Genomic DNA, 21,633 nt, shown 5'->3' on the forward strand with positions numbered 1-21,633 from the left:
AATTTGGCGCATCTTCTGCCTGGTCTAAGTTTACACTGTCTAAAACCAACACCGCTTGGTAAATCTGCCCCACTGTGTGTATGATCGGTCCTGGATTCAGTAAAATGCATTAAAAAAATTTCAGTGAGACTGATTATATAGAGACAAAAGAGAAAGACTGTGTAAATCTAACGACTACGAGGAGAGTTCAGTGACTCACACAATCATCAGTCAATTAACTAAATGTCACACGTCATCGTATAAGGAAATACAGCTATGGTTTATAAGTACGTTGATACGGTGCGGGAAATTCTTACCTATCTTACACTGCTTATTTTATTGAGGAAAATAGGGTGTGTTTCATATGTCAAATAATTCCATGAAACGTCATGTATGTCTCCCGGACACCAATATAAAGATAAACTTTTATTAGGAGCTCGCCAGTTTATTGGCTTTATACACGTAGGGGACGAATTATCAAAACTGGTGCAAATAAAAAGTGGAGAAGTTGCTCACAGCAAATTTCATTTTAAAAATGGCCGCTGAAAAATGTGAGCAGGAATCTGACTGGTTGCTATTTGCACCTGCTCCACTTTTTCTTGGCACTGGTAAGTCAATCAGCTAAATATAATATCCACAGCACTCTATGAACACTAACGCCACCTAAACACTATAAATAAATAAATAAATAAATATGCATTGCTGCTGAATCTACTTACAATAGGGAGGTTGTTAGCGCACATTTTGAACAAATTGTGTGAGCCCATCTGGCACGACAAGGCGACCTCTGTAAGCTGGTCCCTAAGCTGCTCATACACCCAGAACTGGGACTAAGCCTACATATACCTGGGGATGGTAGAAACCAGCGTTCAACTAATTAGTGTTTGCAAAGTGTCGTCACCATTTTTGGATATTGTATTGTTTTGCAGTCTTAGGGCTTGCTACGGAATTGCTGCTGCGGAATTTCGGCCAGAAAAAATGCAGCAGAATACAGTAGCAGCATAGTGCATGAGATTTAACAAATCTCATCCACATGCTGCGTAAAATTTCCGAACCAAAATTGACCTGTGGTGCGTATTTTTCCGACCGCAGCATGTAAATTCCTGCTACGGGAAGTGTGCAGAATTGCTGCATTTTTCAGAGAAGATATCTCCATCTCCTAACATTGGGAAAACCTCAGCAATTTACGCACCATTTTCTGCCGCAAAAAACGGTGTGTTTTTGCCGCAGCGGAAAGCCTTTTACTTTCAACGGAATTGCTGCAGAAATTTTCTGCAGCATTTCCGTTGTGTGTGGACCAGCCCTTAGGCTTCCTTGCACCTGTATACACGTTTTGTTTCATTGTGTTGGAATATGCTGATCAAATTTTATTATCTCTTATCAATTAGCTAAATATGACATGCCATCGTCTAAGGCAGGATTTCCCAAACTGTGGGTCGCAAGCAAACCCCCTGGGTGGTTGTGTGAAGACACCCGGGCGGTCGCGCGCCACTCTCCGATGTCCCGGTTCAAACTGTATCTGCGTCCTCAAGACGCAGATAAAGTTGAATTAAATTCTGGAGCAAGGAGCTGACTACTCCTTGCTCCATCATTTACTATGCGGTGAGCCGTGAGTGGCTTGGCGCAGACGGGCAATGTAGTGACGTCATCGCGCCTGTCTGCGCTGAGTCACTCATTGTACAGCCCCATAGCACAGACCAAAGGAGGAGAAGGATCTCCTTCACTTGTCGAGAGAATGGGTATAGGTAAGTATTTAGTTTATTATTTTTATATTAGGCACTATGGGGGCATTATACTGGGTATGGGGAGGGGGGCAGATATGGGCCAATATACTGAATGTTGGCAGCTGTGGGGGCATTATACTGTGTGGGGGCGGCTATGGGGGCATTATACTCTGTGGGGGCAGATATAGGGGCATTCTACTGTGTTGGGGCAGCTATGAGGGCATTATACTGTGTGGGGACAGCTATCGGGGCATTATACTGTGCAGGGGGCCCACTGGGTTGGGGCCCACTCAGATGTGTTTCACACCCCCCTGTGATAAACCCCTAGCTAAGCCTCTGATGGCCACTGATGGCCATAGTCGGGCCTCAGCGACACACTTCAGCAGGGTACCTTGAGCCTGCCCCCTCCCTAGCCCGCACAATTTTTGTTGTTTTCGATGTTGCAGGGACTTATTTTTCAAATGGAGCGAAGTACCGGAATCTAGTTACGAATAATGTTGACATACTTCAGATGAAATGGGCCTAAGTACGGTAGTGGGAATCCCAAACAAAAGTCTCGACCAAAAGTGGGTCCCGGGATTAGAACGTTTGGGAACCACTGGTCTAAGGAAATACAGCTATGGTTTATAAGTACGTTGATATGTTACCTTTCTTACACTGCTTATTTTATTGAGAAAAATAGGGTGTGTATCATATGTCAAGTCAATCTATGAAATGTCATGTATGTCTCAAGAACACCAATATAAAGAGACAACTTTTATCAAGAGCTCACCAGTTTGTTGGCTTTATACGCATGGGGAGAGCTTTATCAATACTGGTGCGAAGGAACAGTAAAGAAATTGCCCATAGAAGCCAATCAGATTAGCAATCTAATTGGTTGCTATGGGCAATAGCTCCATTTTTTTCCTTGCACGTTTTGATAAATCTCCCCCAAAATATATAAAGAGCCAAACAGAATAAAAATAAAATAGGTGGTACACAATAATAAAAACTCTCCTGTGAGACCATTTGATATCTTCTGTATATTTTTGTTGGAATCTGTCCCGTATTAGCGCGTTGTTGTAGAAAGTAAAAATGACCAGTGTATTATATAAGCCGTACTAAGCTAAATTTCTGGGAACTTTATGTACAATTGGGGAGATTTATCAAAACGGGTACAAAGGAAAAGTGGAGCAGTTGCCCATAGCAACCAATCAAATTGCTTCTTTCATTTTCAAAAGGGCCTCTGAAAAATAAGAGCTTGAACATGATTGGCTGCTATGGACAACTACTCCACTCTAGTTATAATAAATCTTCCCTTAAATATTTAATGAGACCCTCTTATGTGCAATCGAGTTCTAGCTTAGTGATACAAGGTCTGAATTTTTTTTATCAGTAAGATATCCCATTTGGTCGAGCACATGGATAACCATCTCAGAGAAATCCAGGTCATGATGGGTATTTTGCTGATTGGCCAGACTGATGCAGGCAAATTATTGCCATATTTGGCAATCATAATACAATCTCAAATACTGGACCGATTAGCACTAAGATTTATTATTGGAAAAATGAGTAGTTCGAGCCCTTAAACATTGAATTATTTATCAACTGTTAAATATTGGTAACAATATTGCAGTGCATATAGTTACTATGGGCCTTAAAAAGAGGTTGTCTCATCACAACAAATGCTGTTCATGTGCCCTATTAGAGCGTATGAACCTCATAATGTGGGGTCCCCACTCCGGCCTCCCCATCTATTGTCCAGAGCGAAGAGCGACTTCTGCTTGGCACCATTACATACACCTTGCCCAGTCCAGGTTGGCTCTTTTAAAATACAGTTCTGTATAATGCCAATTTAAAAATAAGGCTGGGTTCACACAACCTATTTTCAGGCGTAAACGAGGCGTATTATGCCTCGATTTACGTCTGAAAATAGGGCTACAATACGTCGGCAAACATCTGCCCATTCATTTGAATGGGTTTGCCGACGTACTGTGCCGACGACCTGTAATTTACACTTCGTCGTTTGACAGCTGTCAAACGACGACGCGTAAATTGACTGCCTGGGCAAAGAAGTGCAGGACACTTCTTTGCAACGTAATTTGAGCCGTTCTTCATTGAAGTCAATGAAGAGCAGCTCAAAATTACGGGCGTCAAAGACGCCTCGCATAATGCGAGGAGGAGCTTTTACGTCTGAAACTACGCAGCTGTTTTCTCCTGAAAACAGTCTGTCTTTTCAGACGTAAAAGACAGTTCCCGTGTGCACGTACCCTAAGAAAAGCAAACAAATATAAAACACTTTTCTCTAGAGGGACTTAAACCATTGTGCCAAAATATGGTCAATCTAAAGATGTCATACTGCGTCCACAAAGCCAGACACTAGATATGTCAAGGCGAATATGCTATTTATTTAGATTGTTCAATCATTTGTGCAATAAACTTGATTATTTTGCTTTTTGCAGACTTCCTTGTGCAAGTGTTTCATCTGGTGTGTGTTTGCAATGATAACAGCAGAGTTTTTACTGATATTTGTCTGCAGTGACACAGGCCCTAAAAATTATTCAGCCTAGAAGTCTCAGTTACTTTAAGTAGGCCACGTGGAGAATTTGAGAATCCATATTAAGGGCCAGTTCACACTGAGTTTTTTTGCAGACAGGAAAAGATTTTGACCTGCCTGCGCTTTTTTGCCACTTTTTTCTGCAGCTTTTTTTGTGCGCAGCCATTAAGTCCGGGGGCAAAAAATGCTGCAAAAAACACTTGGAAACAAGAAAGAACATGCCACTTTTTTTTCCCCGCGAGCAGCTAAAAACTGCCTGGGGAAAAAAAAGCCTCTGCCTCCCACTGAAATCAATGAGGGGCGATTTCGGACATTTTTTGGCGCTGATTCCAATGCGGTTCCCGTGTCAAAATCTGTGCCAAAAAAACTCTGTGTGAACTGGGCCTTAAAAATCTGCACAGTGAATTCATTTTTTGGGGATTTCAACATACTCCATGGTCAACTGTGCGGAAAAATCTGTTACACGTTCGGATTCTGCTTCAAATTTGCTAACCTGTTCCACGGGAGAATGTCTGGTGTGTGTATTCAAATGTGGCAGATTTTGTTGCAGAAATTTCTGCGACTAAATGTCGGTCCCATTCATTTGAATGGAACTTGCAAAAATCCATGCGCTTGCTGCAGAAACGATGACTGGAACTGATTTTCAATTGCAGAAATTTCTACAACAAAATCTTCTGCATGTAAATACACCCTGAAAAGACAAAACCAGCTAAATCTGTCTTTGGACATGCCACATAATCATGTCAGAAGAGGACATTGATGGGGTCCTAACCCACACTAAATTTCCAAATAAGAGGGGCATCAATTAAAATCTCTGTCACAACATTCTAGCTGGAGAGTCAAAGCAAACGACAGCTGTTATGGGGCAGATTTCCCTCTCTATGGAGCACTATGGACCCTTCCTTCTTGAAATCTCTTCACCAATGCCATCTTCCGTACAGTCAGATGAGCTCGATGAGAAAACGAATAACTTTGTAAAGATAAGTGAATTTCAATGTAAAGACAAATCAGACTTTGATGTCAAAGTAAAAAGGGGCACGTGCAAAATGAGAAGAGTCTGATGACGTGTATGATGTGAGTGATGCTTCACCATAATCCCAACAGGGTGTTTGGTTTGGACAACGTCATATTCCGGGTTGCAAACACACATGTTGTTTGTGGGGGGGGGGGGGGGGGTGTCTCTCTGCTGAGAAATCCAAACAAACCATTGCATGGACATTGGAATCAATGGGTGGTCTTACAAAGCCGAGAGGCAATAGATAAAAGAGGGGGCTCCCAATGGGCTAACTCGCTCTAGCAGCTCTGATATAGATTTTCAAACAAATACTGTCTAGACCACAGAACCTCTTTAAGTCTTTGATAATTTTACATTTCCACTTTATTAGCTTAATTTTTCAATAGAACGTTGGCAGACAATTTCTTTTAATTACACCATATCCTAATTTTGGTAATTGTCACTTGAAAGACCTAAAGACTTTGACATTTTGGGCTTTATTAATGAGATGTCAACTTAACATTTGCACCAAATGGTTTTCAGTACCAACTGTTTTCCTCTCTCTTTTTATTAGGTCCCTCTAAAATCCATCACACTGAATGACCTATTATATTAGAATGAGCAGGCGGACATGACGGATATTTATTTGTGTTCACTTTCATGGATTCTAAAAGCCACAATGTTATGAATTTCTGTGGAAAATATTACAATGGTAATTGTAAAATATTAAATGTATCAAGGAGATTAAAAAGTTCTTCACGCACAGATGCTTATGCATCCCAGCACAATAGGAAACTTTGTCATAATACTGTGGGTGTAGTTATTTTGTATTCAATAGACACCCATTATATTGTACCTTGCATTACCACATTATTCTATATCTATCCCTGCACAAAATAATTGTTTTCCTCCTGTCCGTTGGGACACGTAATCCAACGGTGAACCCCTGGCAGTTCCATGAGCCTCTGTATTCGTAAGAGGTCAACATCTTCTTCGGTCTGCCTACATTATTGCATCAGTGCTTTGAGGTCTCTCTTCCCGCAGAACATCTCCCCCTCCGTACTTATTTTTCCCACCCCTTGAGAGACATCACCGTGCCATCTAGGCAGAAGAAAGTGAGGCAGCACTACCAGATATGTGAAAAAAACGATCCTTTTATTCCATGTGCCTTTGGTCCTGTGCTGCCGATCTATATCTATTTACCGTGCCATCTAAGTGCCCGCCTCCTTATCCATGCTCATCAGAGGGGTATCTTGGGAGTTGTAGTAGGAGCAGCACCACAGTGTGGCTAGACTTGGGAATGTGTGAGGGAGCGTTTCCTCTTAAAGAGAGGATGAAGCTACTCCCAAAATGGCCAACGACCCGAAAAATAAACATGTTGCAGATTAATAAGTGACGCTATGAAGAGGGAATTGATGCAATCATTGCACTCATTTGAATGTCCAACATGAAATGCTACATCTACCTTGCTGCGGAGTAAATGTATAGCCAGACCACCATATTGAGACTAATTGAGGGGGGAATGCTTCTTTAAGCTCCCCATGGACTTACATTAACTGTTGGACAAATGCTCAATTGGCCGGCAGCTATTTCCCCTTACTCCCCCATATATATACACGCTCAGAGGAGCCTGTGTGTTTTCTCAATGGAGGGAGGCCATTGTCAGACATCTCTAGCAGTAGCTTATCTCCTGCATAAATAACGGATCAATCATGTTGAAATCCAACATGTCCAATCCTTCTTTCCCCGACAACTGACACCCCTATAAACAATAGATAGTCGGCTGGTCCTTCCGAACTGTGCCGACTGTCATCTAATGTATATAGACACACTTAGGTTGAAAAAAAGACACGTGGTTATTAAGTTGAACTTTTTTTTAGACAAAACTGTTTGATCATAGAAAACTATGGAGGAAATGTTGTTTTTCAGGAGTAGATATTCCAAAGACAAATTATTTGCAATTAGAAATCTACCAAAACTTCAAGGCATAATCCGCCAAAAAAAGAACCGTGTTTATGACTTTTTCTGCATTTGAGTAATTACAAAACCAAAGTGAGTGGTAGAGATATCTATACATCTTGTCCTAGCCATAATTTATATAATATCATGCAACTGGAAAATGTGTAGTCAATAATAATGGAAAGCATGGTGTGATTTTTAGAAAATGGGAACAAAATCAATCACTGATCAGTACGGAAAAACCCTGTTATCGTCTTTCAATGCATTGTTTTTCATAAAATGTAACGCCACACCTTCAAGTCTGGAAGTCGAACACCTTTAAGTATAACAGATTGAAAAACAAAGAAAGATATTGCCCTAATTATGAATAAACAATATTAAAAATCTCCACCCAGATGTGATATCCATAGGCAAAACCTTAACCAGGTGGTTAAAATCATGCAGTAAGAATGAAACCTCATTGGGTAGCTAGGGTGAAGATGCTTTTGCTTAAAGAGGTTGTCCCATAAAGACAATCCCTATCCATATGTCCTATTAGAACATATGGAAATCATGGGGGGCCTGAGAGGTGCATCTTGAATCTCCTGGGCCCAATGAAAATCTGTAACAGGACCCACCTACCATGTGCCATTTATAATACTATTGTCTTTTTATTTGGCAGACGTGCCTTTTGGGCACCTCAGGCACCTGGTGCAACGGCTACCTCTGCACCCTGTGGGGCCCTCTGCTTGGGACCCCTCTCCATGACACATAACGCAGAGGTGCTCTGTAAGAGTAGCTCCTGTTATGGCAGACTCGACCTGTCCCATGCGTTACATGGTGGACATTTATTTGACTGGCCTGCATGAAATCCTATATCTACCCTCCGCTGCAGAGTACATATATAGCCACACATGGCTTTCCCCAGCAATAACAGTAGACTAAGTTACAGAAACTGTAACTGTACAGAAAAGGCTACTATTAAAATAGGGGTTGTCTTCGTGAGACAACCTCTTCAGTAGAGGTGGAGATTGTCTTTCAGCACATACAGCCAAGCCTCAGATCAAAAAATGTACGAAGAATGAAAACAGTAGCACGTAATCTCCAGCTTATAGACAGCAGGTATAAGACAGCAAACTCTATTTCTCTCTCATATATATATATATATATATATATATATATATATATATCCTCTATATGCTTGTGACATCTCCTGACAGGGAGGTCTTACAATTCTTCATACATTTCCAATTTTATTTATTTAGCTTTTATTTAGCACAATAAAGTAAAATTGGAAATTTATGAATAGTGTGGCCTCTATGCAAGTAGAATATTGGACAATTATTTATATTTTAAAAAATAATACCAAAAACTATTTTGAGCCCGCTTAAATTTCTTAAAACCTGTAATTTGACTATTCATTGTAGAACACATTGCCTAACAACAGGATCCATACCTGTTCATGAATGGCCACTGAACTACTCATGCCATGCCCTTCCCTGATTTATTTTGGGAACGTTCCTTCCCTCATTAGTATATTATCATTATATCAGCAAGCGGTAGTAATTCACTTTTTGTATCCTGATTATTATAACTTCCTGAATCACACCATTCCATATAAGTTATTTCATATTCGTATAACTCATATACGTATAATGTTCATTGCAGGAATTTATCATATTTTCTCATGCTTATGTCTGTATTCAACATGCCCACTTTATGCATTTTTTCGTAATATCATCTTCATTGTGCCCGCTGCCATTACTATGTGCAACGGGGGCCATTTAATAAATGTATGGATGATATGCAAATAAAATAAGGAAATCGGGGTGTCACAGAAAAAATACATAAAGTCACAATTCAGAACTGCTTGAGCCACTGAGATACTTACCGTACATAGGCAGAACAAAATATACATAGTGTATAGGGAGTAATATAATAACCTCATAATAACACAAATTTATGTTGTTTAAGGTTGGTGTAAAGCTGGGTGACAATCTCTATAGGCACGGAAATGGCTGCAATGAGCCTTTTTGTATATCATTTACCTATGTCTGAGAGCAAGATATTTTAGAAAAAACGAAACAGAATATTAAAGGGGTTGTACGACGACAGAAAATGCTAATTGGATAGGAAATGTAAAATGAAGACACTTACTAATATACTTTCAATTTTAAACCTGCAAGGATCTTCATATTTTCATGCCCTGTGTTGTGGTTCTGGAAGTGGAGCTTGTCCTCTTAGCTCTGATGTGTCGGGAGAGCCTCAGGATGCAGGGAGCTCCTCCCCTCTCTGTGTGTCGATGACGTGATGAAGGGGCTGGCTGCCTGGCTCAGTTCATTAGCTAAGCCAGCTCTTTCGCTGTAATGGCGAATAGACAGTAGCTTTATGTCTAGTCTGCAAGTGTTCCTTCTCCCCCTGCACTCCTTGTTATCTGTTATCCAATCACGCCTTGACTGTCAGCACATAGATATCTGCTTTCATTGTGAGCCATTTTTAATATTACTGCTTTGTACAGCTCACGCTGAAAGCAGATTGCTCCGTGCTGACACTCAAGGGGAGGGGGGGGGGGGCTGGCTCAGATGATGAACTGAGCCAGGCAGCCAGCTCCTTCCTCACGTCACCGACACACAGAGTGGGGGGAGCTCTCTGCATCCTGAGGCTGTGTCGACAGGTCACAGCTAAGGAGACAAGCTCCACTTCCGGGAACACATCACAAGTGTCATGATGCGGGGTGTGGACCCACTGGGCCGTACTGAAAAGCGGGATGGCAGCTGGCCAAACAGGTAAGTACAGAGTTCTATAATTCAGCGAGGATACCTGAGGCAATCGTAGGAAGTAACGAGGCAGGCACGTCCAGGACCAGGCGGCGGGAAGACGTCAGGCGAGGCGTAGCAAATCAAGCGTAGACTGTAGCACAGCACAGCACGGAACTAGAACTGAGTAGCACGGAAACAGGATACGGGATAGAGGAACAAGGTACACTGGGAAACTGGAAGACACTGGGAGACCATAAGCATGACAAACTTTGGGTAACAAACAACGCTCTGGCAAAGAGCAAGAGGGCAGAGCCCTTTTTATAGCCCAGGGCATCCTGGGCTATATTGCAGACTTCCTGCAAAAATGTGCGCACTGGCCCTTTAAGACTGTGCACGCGCTGGGACGCGCCGGAGACACTCAAAGTTCGGAAGTGAGCGCCGGCGCATCACAGGAGGACGACGCTGCAAGCAGGTAAGATGTCCATGGCCACGGCCATCGGGGATTAAGACAGAACGACGGACCGTGGCCACAGACGTTACAGTATCCCCCCTCTTACGCCCCCTCTTCTTGGGACCAGAGCGGGAGAGAAACTTCCTCACGCGGACAGGAGCATCGATGTTCTCCTCTGGCTCCCAAGACCTCTCTTCTGGACCGAACCCCTTCCAATCCACCAAATAAAATGTCCTTCCTCCCACCTTCTTGGTAGCCAGAATCTCCTTTACTTTGAAAGTCCCTGATGAGTGGCCAGGGACCACTGTAGAACTAGGAGTCCTGGAGTAGCGGTTCAGGACCACGGGTTTCAGCAGGGAGACGTGGAAGGAGTTAGGAACCCTGAGGGTAGGGGGGAGCCGCAGCTTGTATTATATCGGGTTGATCTGTAGCAGGATTTCGAAGGGTCCGAGGAACCTAGGAACAAATTTGCATGACGGCACCTTCAGCCGGATATTCCTAGAAGTCAACCAGACCTTAGTCCCTGGAAGGAACTGCGGAGGTGCCCGTCTTCTTGTATCTGCCTTTTTCTTCATGCAGTCCACTGCCAACAGGATAGAAGATCGGGTCTGTTGCCAAATCTGTAGAAAGTCCGAGTCAGCTGCAGGATCCTGGGACATAGTAGAAACAGGAAGAGGTATACGAGGATGCTGACCGTAGACGATGAAGAATGGACTGGAAGTGGTCGACTCACTGGTGTGATTGTTATAAGTGAACTCTGCCCACGGGAGCAATTGCACCCAATCATCATTGCGCCTGGAAACAAAGTGACGTAGATAGTTCTCCATGATCTGTTAACTCTCTCGACTTGCCCATTGGACTGAGGATGATAGGCCGAAGAGAAGTCCAATTTTACACCGAGGAGGCCGCAGAGTGCTCTCCAAAACTTTGAGGTGAACTGGACCCCTTGGTCCGAGACAATATGCAGGGGTAAGCCGTGCAGACGGAAGATGTGCTGTATGAAGAGGTCAGCCAATCGCGTAGCAGATGGCACACCGGTCAAGGGAATGAAGTGAGCCATCTTGGAAAATCGATCCAACACCACCCAGATCACACTGCAACTTGCAGAAAAAGGAAGATACGTGACAAAGTCCATAGGGACATGTTGCCAGGGGGAAACGGGCACAGGCAGTGGTTAGAGCAGACCAGCAGGTCTGGAGTGAGCAACTTTATTTGCTGCGCATACCGTGCATGAGGAGACAAAGTCCATAACGTCTTTGGGTAGCGTGGGCCACCAGAACTGACAGGTGATTAGATCTTGGGTCTTACGAGCACCAGCTTAGAACTGTGACCCCAGCAAAGAATTCTTCCTCGGTCAGCCAGACGTACAAAAGTCCTACCCTGAGGAATGTCTTTATCTTGCAGGGGATCACAGAGAAGATGCAGGATGGGTCAATAATATTCTGTGGAGATTGCATGGCGTCCTCGGTTTCAAAAGATCTAGACAAGGCGTCGGCCCTCACATTCTTGTCGGCAGGTCGGTAGTGGAGTTCGAACCGGAACTGAGCAAAGAACAATGACCACCTGGCTTGACGAGGATTCAACCGCTGGGCCGTCTGTAGGTAGGTCAAATTCTTGTGATCCGTGAAGATCAGGATAGGATGAACCGCACCCTCCAGTAGATGTCTCCACTCCTGCAGAGCCAGCTTGATGGCCAGTAACTCCCGGTCTCCAATCGAGTAGTTGCGCTCTGCGGAAGAAAACAACTTAGAGTAGTAACCACATACCACAGCCTTGCCTTTCGATCTTCTCTGGAACAACAGTGCACCAGCACCAACCGAGGAAGCATCCACCTCTAACGAAAACTGTAGAGATACATCAGGATGGTGCAGAATGGAGGCAGACGTGAAGGCTTTTTTTAAGGATTCAAATGCGGCTCCAGCCTCCGGAGTCCACATCTTGGCATTCATACCCTTCTTAGTGAGGGTGGAGCTAGGAGCAGTCAGAGATGAGAAGTTGGGGATGAACAGTCGGTAGAAGTTGGCGAATCCTAGGAAGCGTTGTATGGCCCTTAAACCTTGGGGGCGTGGCCACTCCAGGACAGTCTTTACCTTCTGGGGGTCCATCTTGAGGCCCTGATCAGAGATAATATAGCCCAGGAAGGATAGAGACTTCTTCTCAAATACACACTTCTCCAACTTGGCATAAAGGCGATTCTCTCTTAGACTAATCAACACCTGGCGGACACGACTTTGATGAGTGACTGGATCTGGGGGAAAAAATCAAAATGTCATTGAGATACACCACAACACAAACATAAAGGAGATCACGAAAAATGTCATTGACAAATTCTTGAACTGCTGGGGCATTACACAGGCCGAAGGGCATAACTAAGTATTCGTAGTGCCCATCACGAGTATTAAAGGCAGTCTTCCATTCGTCACATCGACGAATCCGAATCAGATTTTAGGCCCCTCGCAGGTCCAGTTTAGAAAAAAATGTTGCCCCCCGTATGCGATCAAACAGTTCAGAAATCAAAGGCAGAGGGTACCTGTTCTTCACCGTGATCTAGTTTAGACCCCGGTAGTAAATGCAAGGTCGTAGCGATCCATCTTTCTTTTTAACAAAGAAGAACCCCTCTCCGGCAGGGGATGAGGATTTATGAATGAAACCCCTCTCCAGGTTCTCCTTAATGTAGGCCGACATGGACTGGGTCTCTGGCAAGGAGAGAGGGTACACTCTACAACGAGGAGGGGACGATTCAGGAACCAGGTCGATAGGACAGTCATATGCCCGATGTGGCGGCAAGGTCTCAGCCTCCTTTTTGTTGAAGACATCGCAGAACATGAAGAAACAAGAAGGCAACCCTGCCAAAGACTGAAGAGGAGCAGGCTGTGGCGACTGGATATGGCCCAGACAGTGGTCAAGACACTTCGGACCCCACTGGAGGACCTCTCCAGAGTTCCAATCCAGGACGGGTGCATGCAAACGGAGCCAAGGCAAACCCAGCAGCATGGGGTTGATGGCCTTGGACAGGATGAACAGGGAGATGAGTTCAGCATGAAGGGCTCCCACTTGGAGTCTCAACGGCTGGGTCAGGCAATAGCAGTCCATCCACCGAGGCAACGATCAGCGGCCTTTCAAGCGGGATAGTAGGAAACTGAAGGAGATCCACAAGGTCCTGGCAGATGAAGTTGGCTGCAGAGCCTGGTGTCCAAATAGGCAGAGACCTGATGGGACCTCTCGCCAGCAATGATGGTTACGGGAATAAATAGTTTGGAAGAGAGTTCTTGATTCAATGTGTTGACGCCCAGGGTTGTCTCTCCAACCAAACCTAGGCACTGGGGTTTTTTGGTTGTGAGGACACAGACGCACAACATGGCCAGCGAGGTCGCAATATAAGCAAAGTCCAGATGTGCGCCTGCGTTGTTTCTCCTGGACCGATAATTTTAGTCGGTCTACTTGCATCGGGACCTCGGGCAACGCAATAGAAGCAGGCAAGAGGGGTTGCTGGAAGTTGGGTGCCAGTCTAGGGCGCCGACGCTCCTGACGAACCTCGTGAGATCTCTCTGTCAGCCTTATGTCTACCCGAGTGACAAGCAGAATCAAGTCGTCCAAGGCAGAAGGCAGATCTCGAGCAGCCAGTTCATCCTTGATCTCGGACGACAGGCCATGACAACAGGATGCCATGAAGGCCTCATTGTTCCAGGATAGCTCTCCTGCCAGAGTCTGGAACTGGATCGTATACTCGCCCACGGAGGTGTCCTCTTGGCGAAGGTTGAAGATGGCAGTGGCTGCCGATGAGACTCGCCCAGCCTCCTCAAAAAGAGTTCGGAATATTCGCACGAACTCCTGGAAATCTTGGGTCTCGGGTCCTTGACGTTCGCAGATAGGATTAGCCCATGCCAGGGCATTGCCAGTCAGGAGGGATATGATGAATGCGATCTTGGCTCCATCCGACGGAAATGCTCAAGAGTGCAGGGTAAAATGAATGTGGCATTGGTTCAGAAACCCCCGACAAGCACTGGCGTCTCCATCGAACCAAGAGGGCAATGGCAGCGAGAACCGAGGATCCGGACAGGAACTGCCAGGAGGAGTAACAGGAGGATCGGCTTGAAGGACTTGCATAGGGGCAGGAAGAGAAGCAACTAGCGTCCCTAGCTGCTGCGCCATAGAGTCCACTACCACAAGGAGCTGATCCTGCCTAGCTCGGAGATCCAGCAGGTCCGCCTGCATGGCTTGGGAGGGTGCCAATCCCTTGAATTGACCAGCGGAGTCCATGGCCAGAGCGTACGGTGTGTGGACTCACTGGGCCATACCGCGGAGGGGAATAGCAGCTGGCCAAAAAGGTAAGTACAGAGTTCTATAGTTCAGCGAGGATACCTGAGGCAATCGTAGGCAGTAACGAGGCAGGCACGTCCAGGACCAGGCGGCGGGAAGACGTCAGGCGAGGCGTAGCAAATCAAGCGTAGACTGTAGCACAGCACGGCAACAGCACAGCGCGGAACTAGAACTGGGTAGCACGGAAACAGGATACGGGATACAGGAACAAGGTACACTGGGAAACTGGAAGACACTGGGAGACCATAAGCACGGTCTTAAAGGGCCAGTGCGCACATTTTTGCAGGAAGTCTGCAATATAGCCCAGGGCTATAAAAATGGCTCTACCCTCTTGCTCTTTGCCGGAGCGTTGTTTGTTACCCAAAGTTTGTTGTGCTTTTGGTCTCCCAGTGTCTTCCAGTTTCCCAGTGTACCTTGTGCCTGTATCTCGTATCCTGTTTCCGTGACAGAGACACTCGGAGTCCGGAAGTGAGTGCCGGCGCCTCACAGGAGGACGACGCTGCAAGCAGGTAAGATGTCCATGGCCACGGCCGTCGGGGATTAAGGCAGAACGACGGACCGTGGCCATAGACGTTACAACAAGTCAGGGAAATGTGAACATCCTTGCAGTTTTGAAACTAAAAGTATATTAGTAAGTGTCTTCATTTTACATTTCTTAACCAATTAGAAACATTTTATTTTGTTAGACAACCCCTTTAAAAGATGTTCATAAGAGAAAAACTTGGGCCTAAATGTATAGATATTTTTTTTATTTTAGAGGAAAATTACAAAAGCTATTCCACTTAACCAAAAAAGTAAAAACAATCTTTGATTGTGTCTTATTAATCACAATGTTGCAGTTGGCACAATATGGTAGTTACCTCTATTATATAATCTTTTCCGTCTTTTCCATGTACAACCTTCACAGCACAGATGTCTAGGCCACCAAAGATTTCTGAACATGTATCCACCCACAACTTATACCTGCAGAAAAACACACAATATCCACGTGAGCCCTGCAAAATTTATTTCTTCTAATGTCACAGTCTTTAATATGTCAATTTATAGTCATTTAAAGTGCCGCACACCCTTGGAGCCCAAAATATATTAGATAAAAGCTTAGATAACAATAACCTAAAATAATAATGTTATTATCAGAAATGATTCGCTTTAGCTGTTGGAATGTTCTAGAAATAGCTGTAGGGTATTTCTAATGCCATGTGGCAGATCTATCAGCAACAGCATGTAGTGTACTATCAGTCAAAGGGAGCAATTCTGTCAATGCCCTAATAAATATTGGAAAGTGTAAGTATTTTCCCATTAAAACAAGGTAACAATAGACTCTAGGAAGAGTCATTTATAAGAACCAGCAGAATTTTTTTTGTAGAAAACTAGAAATGGCTTTAAACATACCAGTTCTTTCCCACGGTTAAGCTATTCATACATAAAATTGTAGATAAGAAATAGAGTAGGCCAGTTTATCTGCCATCTATATTGGTTATGACATCTGAAGGCCCCTGAAGTCATGTAGAAATTGTTACTCACCTATCTGACATTGCCACTTGTTCTAACATTGCTGACCCAGTGTTGGTCTTCCAATTACCAGATATGGAGGTTCTCCTAGTAAACAGAAGTAAGATGTAATTTATAGAAACAAAATAAAATAGAGATACACTATATAGCCTCTCAAAATCTAACCAAGGCCAAACAATAATCTGATTCCCTGCCGGAGACCCAAGCGATCACATGTAATGTGTGGTGGAAACCTGACAGTAAGTGTTCAAGTTCCCTGCAGTGCCACCACAGGGGAAATTAGGAATTACACAGTGGCCATTCAAATCAATAGGTTGTCTGTGTACAGCAGGAGAGGTCCTCGAGGGCAAGTGATGCTCTGTGACCCCTGGCTAAGAAATAAAGGTTCGGAACAGGGGCGCCCCTCTATTAACTCAGATCTCTCTAATAGCGTTTTTTAAATAGGGTTTTCTAAACTTGACAACCCCTTTAAGCATTACATTGAACTCAATGGGCTGTCCATGTAAAGCACAGATGAGTTCTCCGGAGCAAGAGACCCTCTTTGTCGCAACTCTGGCTAATAGACAAGGGTCCTGAACAGGGGACCCCCTCTTTAGAATTCCCTAATAGGGTACTTGAAAATGGATTTTCTAAATCAGACAACCAAAAAACAACACCTGTACCACCAATAGTTCTCTTGTGTCTATTAGAAACATATTGAAAAGGTTTGCCCTCAGTTAGGCCCAATTCCAATTATCGCCCTACATTTGTCTAATGCCCTTAACAAAACATCACCCCTACTGCTCTAAACTGGCAAGCAATGTTTTAAATACATATAGCATATAGGAAATACACATAAAAATACATTAAGAGGCTGCATGGAAAGTCATGTTCTTATATAAAACTTTTGCATTTGAACACGGGACAAATGAGGGGAAAAAAGGCTGTATTATATGGCAACAACACTCTTGTCTTACACGGATGCTTTGTAATTATCTTAATTTAGAAAAAAATTCAATATATATATATATAAAGATATATGTGTATATATATATATATATATATATATATATATATATATATATATATATATATAGATAGATATACTGTAAATATATATTAAATTCAGAATCTGTACCTGTATTCATATTTTTTTATTTAGAATCTCTACCATATCCTTAACCGCAATTGTGCCAAAGGCGTAACTTGAAACTTCGGAACCCCAATTCAAAATTTGTAACAGGTCCCCCCCCACCTATCATGTGCCATTTATAATACTGCTATCTTCTGATGTGGCAGAGTGGCCTTTAGGCCCCATTAGGCACTAGGACACGGTTGCAACTTTTATCTCTGTACCCCTTATAGCTACGCCTCTGTATGGCATGATGTGCTTACATGTACGCTTTGTAGTTATTTCCTATCTTCTGAATCCTGATATCATATTTAGAATCTATGAAGGGTTCAGTGGTGGCATAGGTCTGTGTTAAGGCCACAACACTAGCGATATCCTGGAAATCATAGTGATTCTCTATCTTCACCTGTAGAAGTAAAGAAAACACTGGTTACAACTCGTATATAGAATTACCAGAAGTAAAGATGCTATAGAGACATGAATAAGAGAAACATTATGTGAATGACTGAAGTTAAAGAGGCACTGTCACCACATTATAAGTGCCCTATCTCCTACATAATCTGATCGGAACTGTAGTGTAGATAACAGTGGTTTTTATTTTGAAAAACGATCAATTTAGAGGAAGTTAAGAACAATTTTAGATTTATGCTAATTAGTTTCTTAATAGACAACTGGGCATTTTTACTTTTTACCAACTGGGCGTTGTAAAGAGAAATGTATGACGCTGACCAGTCAGTGACCAATCAGCGTCATACACTTCTCTCCATTCATGTCCAATTGTATCCCTTGCACAGCGTGATCTCGCGAGATCACGCTGTGCTGTCACATACACCCACATTAACTTTTTTGAAGTGTCTTGAGTGTGAATGGACATTTCCTCCAGCCAGGACGCGATGCCTATCCACACTCCTGACACTTCGGTAAAATTTGTGTGGGACCTAATCACAGCACAGCGTGATCTCGCGTTCAGTCCATTTTTTTATTCCATCTGATAAGACTAAGGAAATCATTATTGATTTCCGTAGAGGTAAAATCAGGGGCGGACATGTAGCCTGTGCAGCTGCACAGGAGCCCAGAGGGGAGGGGGCCTTTCTTACCACAATATTACAAGTTACAAGTAAAAGATTGCAGCAGGGTCCAGAGGCGTGCACTGTATTGTAACAGGGCCCTGACCAGCTTAGTGTGGCTGTTAACGGGCGGAGCTTAAGTGGAAGGGGCGGTGCTTTGTATTTGCAGGACACTGCCTGCTGGTGGTCAGCACTGGAATGTGGCCAGCATTTATAGCAGTGTGATTGAAGTGTTTTATTGTGACATTTTTATAGTGTGGTGGTATTTGTGAAATATATGACATGTGTGACATATGAACTTGCCTGATGTGTGTGGCTTGCGACTGATGTATGTTCAGCAGTTGTCTGATGTGTGTACGTGTATTTATTGTACGACGTGTGTCACTTAGGCTATTTATACACAGTGAAAAAATCAGACGTGGATTTGCAAGAGAATCCACGGCAGAAATCCAAGACTGACCCTCAGACTTTTGGCGCGGATTTGCAGTTTAATTTGCTCTAAATCCGCTTGTGGATTAGCCCCATTCAATATGGTTATTCCGCGAGTGTCTACCTACCGCCGTTTTTGAGTTTTAGGGACACCCCCCCAATTGGTAACACCCAGTTGTCAATTTATTCATACATTTCTAGGAGGAATAACAGAGGAACGATACAAAGTAGAGTTCTACAAAAAGATGCTCCAGAATTGTTATATTATGGGGAATACAAATATTTACTAAAACAGACATGTCAGTAGAGCAAACAGGTCCTCTTTAAATAATGGCGCTAATTGTGTAAATTGAATGTTCTGTGACAATTGTGCTTTGTTTTGAAAGGGTTATCTGTGACTTTTCAAAATCAGCAGAGGGTTAGGGGATGATGTGAAATAATAAACTAGCAGATACACACCCCATGAAGTCCCCCGGGTCCAGCAATGAGACCCCGTTCTACACGGATATGATCCTGGAAGCTCCTGCATTGGTCACTTGCTGTTCATCGGTCAAATGCCCCTGCAGCCAATCACTGTCCTCAGCTGTCACATGCAGCATCACTACTTAGGCCAGTGATTAGCTGCATGTGACCGATAAATGACATGTGACCAATGCAGAAACTTCTCAGAATGGAGCCGTGGAGAATGGGTTCTTTAATTATTTTACACCACCCCCTGACATGCTGCCAATTTGCAAAAGTCCCGGATAACCCATTTAATGTTGCATATATTGCTCCACATGCTTTACCAAATATAAGTCAATTGTATTACATGTAGCAATAATATTGTATCTTTTGTTTTTTTAATCTAAATAGGTCTAAACTTTTGCGCTGAGTAATTTCACGGAGTCGGACCTCCATTTTTTTTAAAAACAGAGCTTCAAATCCTCTGAATAGAAAGAGATAAATGCTAAAATTCTGTCTGCCTGCTGTAATGTCGGGGTAGGGAGACAGACAGATGAGCCCTAATCTACCCGCCACTAAGTCCCTGCCTACTTGCACGAGCCGTCCTAGGCGACGGCATACAACTGGGCGACGGTCCCTACGCTCAATACGTGCACGAGAGACAAACAGACAAGGGTACACAGAAGCTACGGGAAATGGGGTAATTTCCCACGGCAACACCGTGAGCAACAAGAGTAGTGAACGAGCCGAGTCAAACCAGGAGTGTACGAGGTACCAAACGCAGAGCAGGAGAGTAGTCAGTAAAGCCAGGGTCAATACGAAGCAGAGGTCAATAGTACTAGCAGGAACAGCAGAGCCAGGAAACCAGACAGAATCACAGGCAAGGAAGAGCAGGAAATTAAGGTATAAATAGACAGAGGGCGGGAGCTAGCTCCGTCTGGCCAGGCTGTGATAGGTTCTCCCACTCCTCAGCCTACCAGCCTGAGTGGTAGCAGATGGAGTCACTCTATTAGACCTAGGAGCAGATGCAGACTGATTAATCATGGGCATCGACACAGAAGCTGTGTCAGGCAGATCCTTTACACCTGCACTACCACTAGTGGGGGGGCTTACTGCATAAACTCAATAATAATACAGTATACAGTAAGCTCATTAGCTCACTCTAGTGGTGGCTGCAGCGAGACAGAATGTTATCATTTAGATCTATGCCCATGCAGGGGTTTTAGAGCTCTGTATTAGAAAAACAGTACTCGGACTAATAAAAAGAAACAAATTATTCAACACTGAATGTTGAACCAAAAAATGCATCTTGTTTACAGCTAGATATTCAATTGAAATCTGCCGTGACATCAAATAATGTATATAATATTGCTGGGGAGCTTCCGTAACCTCCAGTAGTCATTGAGCTGTGAGTGCATATGAACATAGAACCACCTTTTCTCCTACAAATATTAACAATACGTGTGAATTAAGAGGAAATTGAATCTGTAGTTACCTTTCCCATTCCAGAATGTGCATGGCCAATTTTCACTACAACAGGAAACGTTGGCATTGCAAGCTGAAACAAACCAAAAATCAAGAACTATGACTAAAAAATTAGAATTTATATGAATAATGAACATATGCATATGAGGAACATTGTAGAAATGGGTAAGTTCAATTTTCGTCAACACTTAATTATAGGCCACTTTGAAATTAACCACTTATATCATAAACAAAATATAAAACTCAAACAGAAAGCCATAGTAAACAAAAGAATTGAATATTTTTTTTAGAATTTAAAGACGAAAGGTAATATTAATTTGAAGAAAGGATGAATTTTAATATGATGTTTGTAAGAAAGAGGCAGAAAAAAATGCTACAAAACAATGTGGGGCCAATAAAGTTTAGAAAGAAATGATATAGGAGAATTCTGTATATAAAAGTATATCATAAAACGTTGGAGGTGGTGTAGAACTCATTCAAATATTACTCAATTCCTCTTTCCTCATTCTCTGTTCTAGATATCACTTACCTAAGAATTGGCCTGGATTTACACACAACAAAAATATTTTTGAGCATTCCAAGTGATAAGTACAGGTCATAGCAATAATCTCTCTGATTATTCTAATCAGTTCTGTTAGTCGAAATGTATTTGACCTGCTTATTTTCACTGCCTATCACCCTGATCAACATGATGATAGCAAAAATTGTCATTTACAATTCTTCCTACAAGAATTATTCCCAATTGATATGAATAAGAGGGAGTCTAAACTCTGTCAGCCAAACAGAAGTGGGTTAATGAAAGAGACTACTCAATAGGAAGATGCCCTCTTGTCACTTCTTCTTTTCTATGATCTATACAATGAATATGATATTTAATGGTGGGA

General features: G+C 43.2%; 1 protein-coding gene across 2 annotated transcripts in view; it reads right to left on the reverse strand.

Moving 5' to 3' along the window:
• Positions 1 to 21,633, reverse strand: part of SYN2 (synapsin II) — a 356,436-nt gene that overhangs the window by 61,075 nt on the left and 273,728 nt on the right. Inside the window, exons 6-9 of one of the 2 annotated variants that reach the window (XM_075833843.1) lie at positions 20,760 to 20,846; positions 17,588 to 17,730; positions 16,226 to 16,300; positions 15,562 to 15,664 (exon numbers count right to left, since the gene is read on the reverse strand). In XM_075833843.1, coding sequence (XP_075689958.1) covers positions 15,562 to 15,664; positions 16,226 to 16,300; positions 17,588 to 17,730; positions 20,760 to 20,846 — 408 coding nt within the window. The remainder of the gene's footprint in view (positions 1 to 15,561; positions 15,665 to 16,225; positions 16,301 to 17,587; positions 17,731 to 20,759; positions 20,847 to 21,633) is intronic. The other variant, XM_075833844.1, reaches the window with a different exon arrangement.

This window comes from Rhinoderma darwinii, chromosome 7 (genome assembly GCF_050947455.1).
Source record: "Rhinoderma darwinii isolate aRhiDar2 chromosome 7, aRhiDar2.hap1, whole genome shotgun sequence".
NCBI lineage: Eukaryota > Metazoa > Chordata > Amphibia > Anura > Rhinodermatidae > Rhinoderma > Rhinoderma darwinii.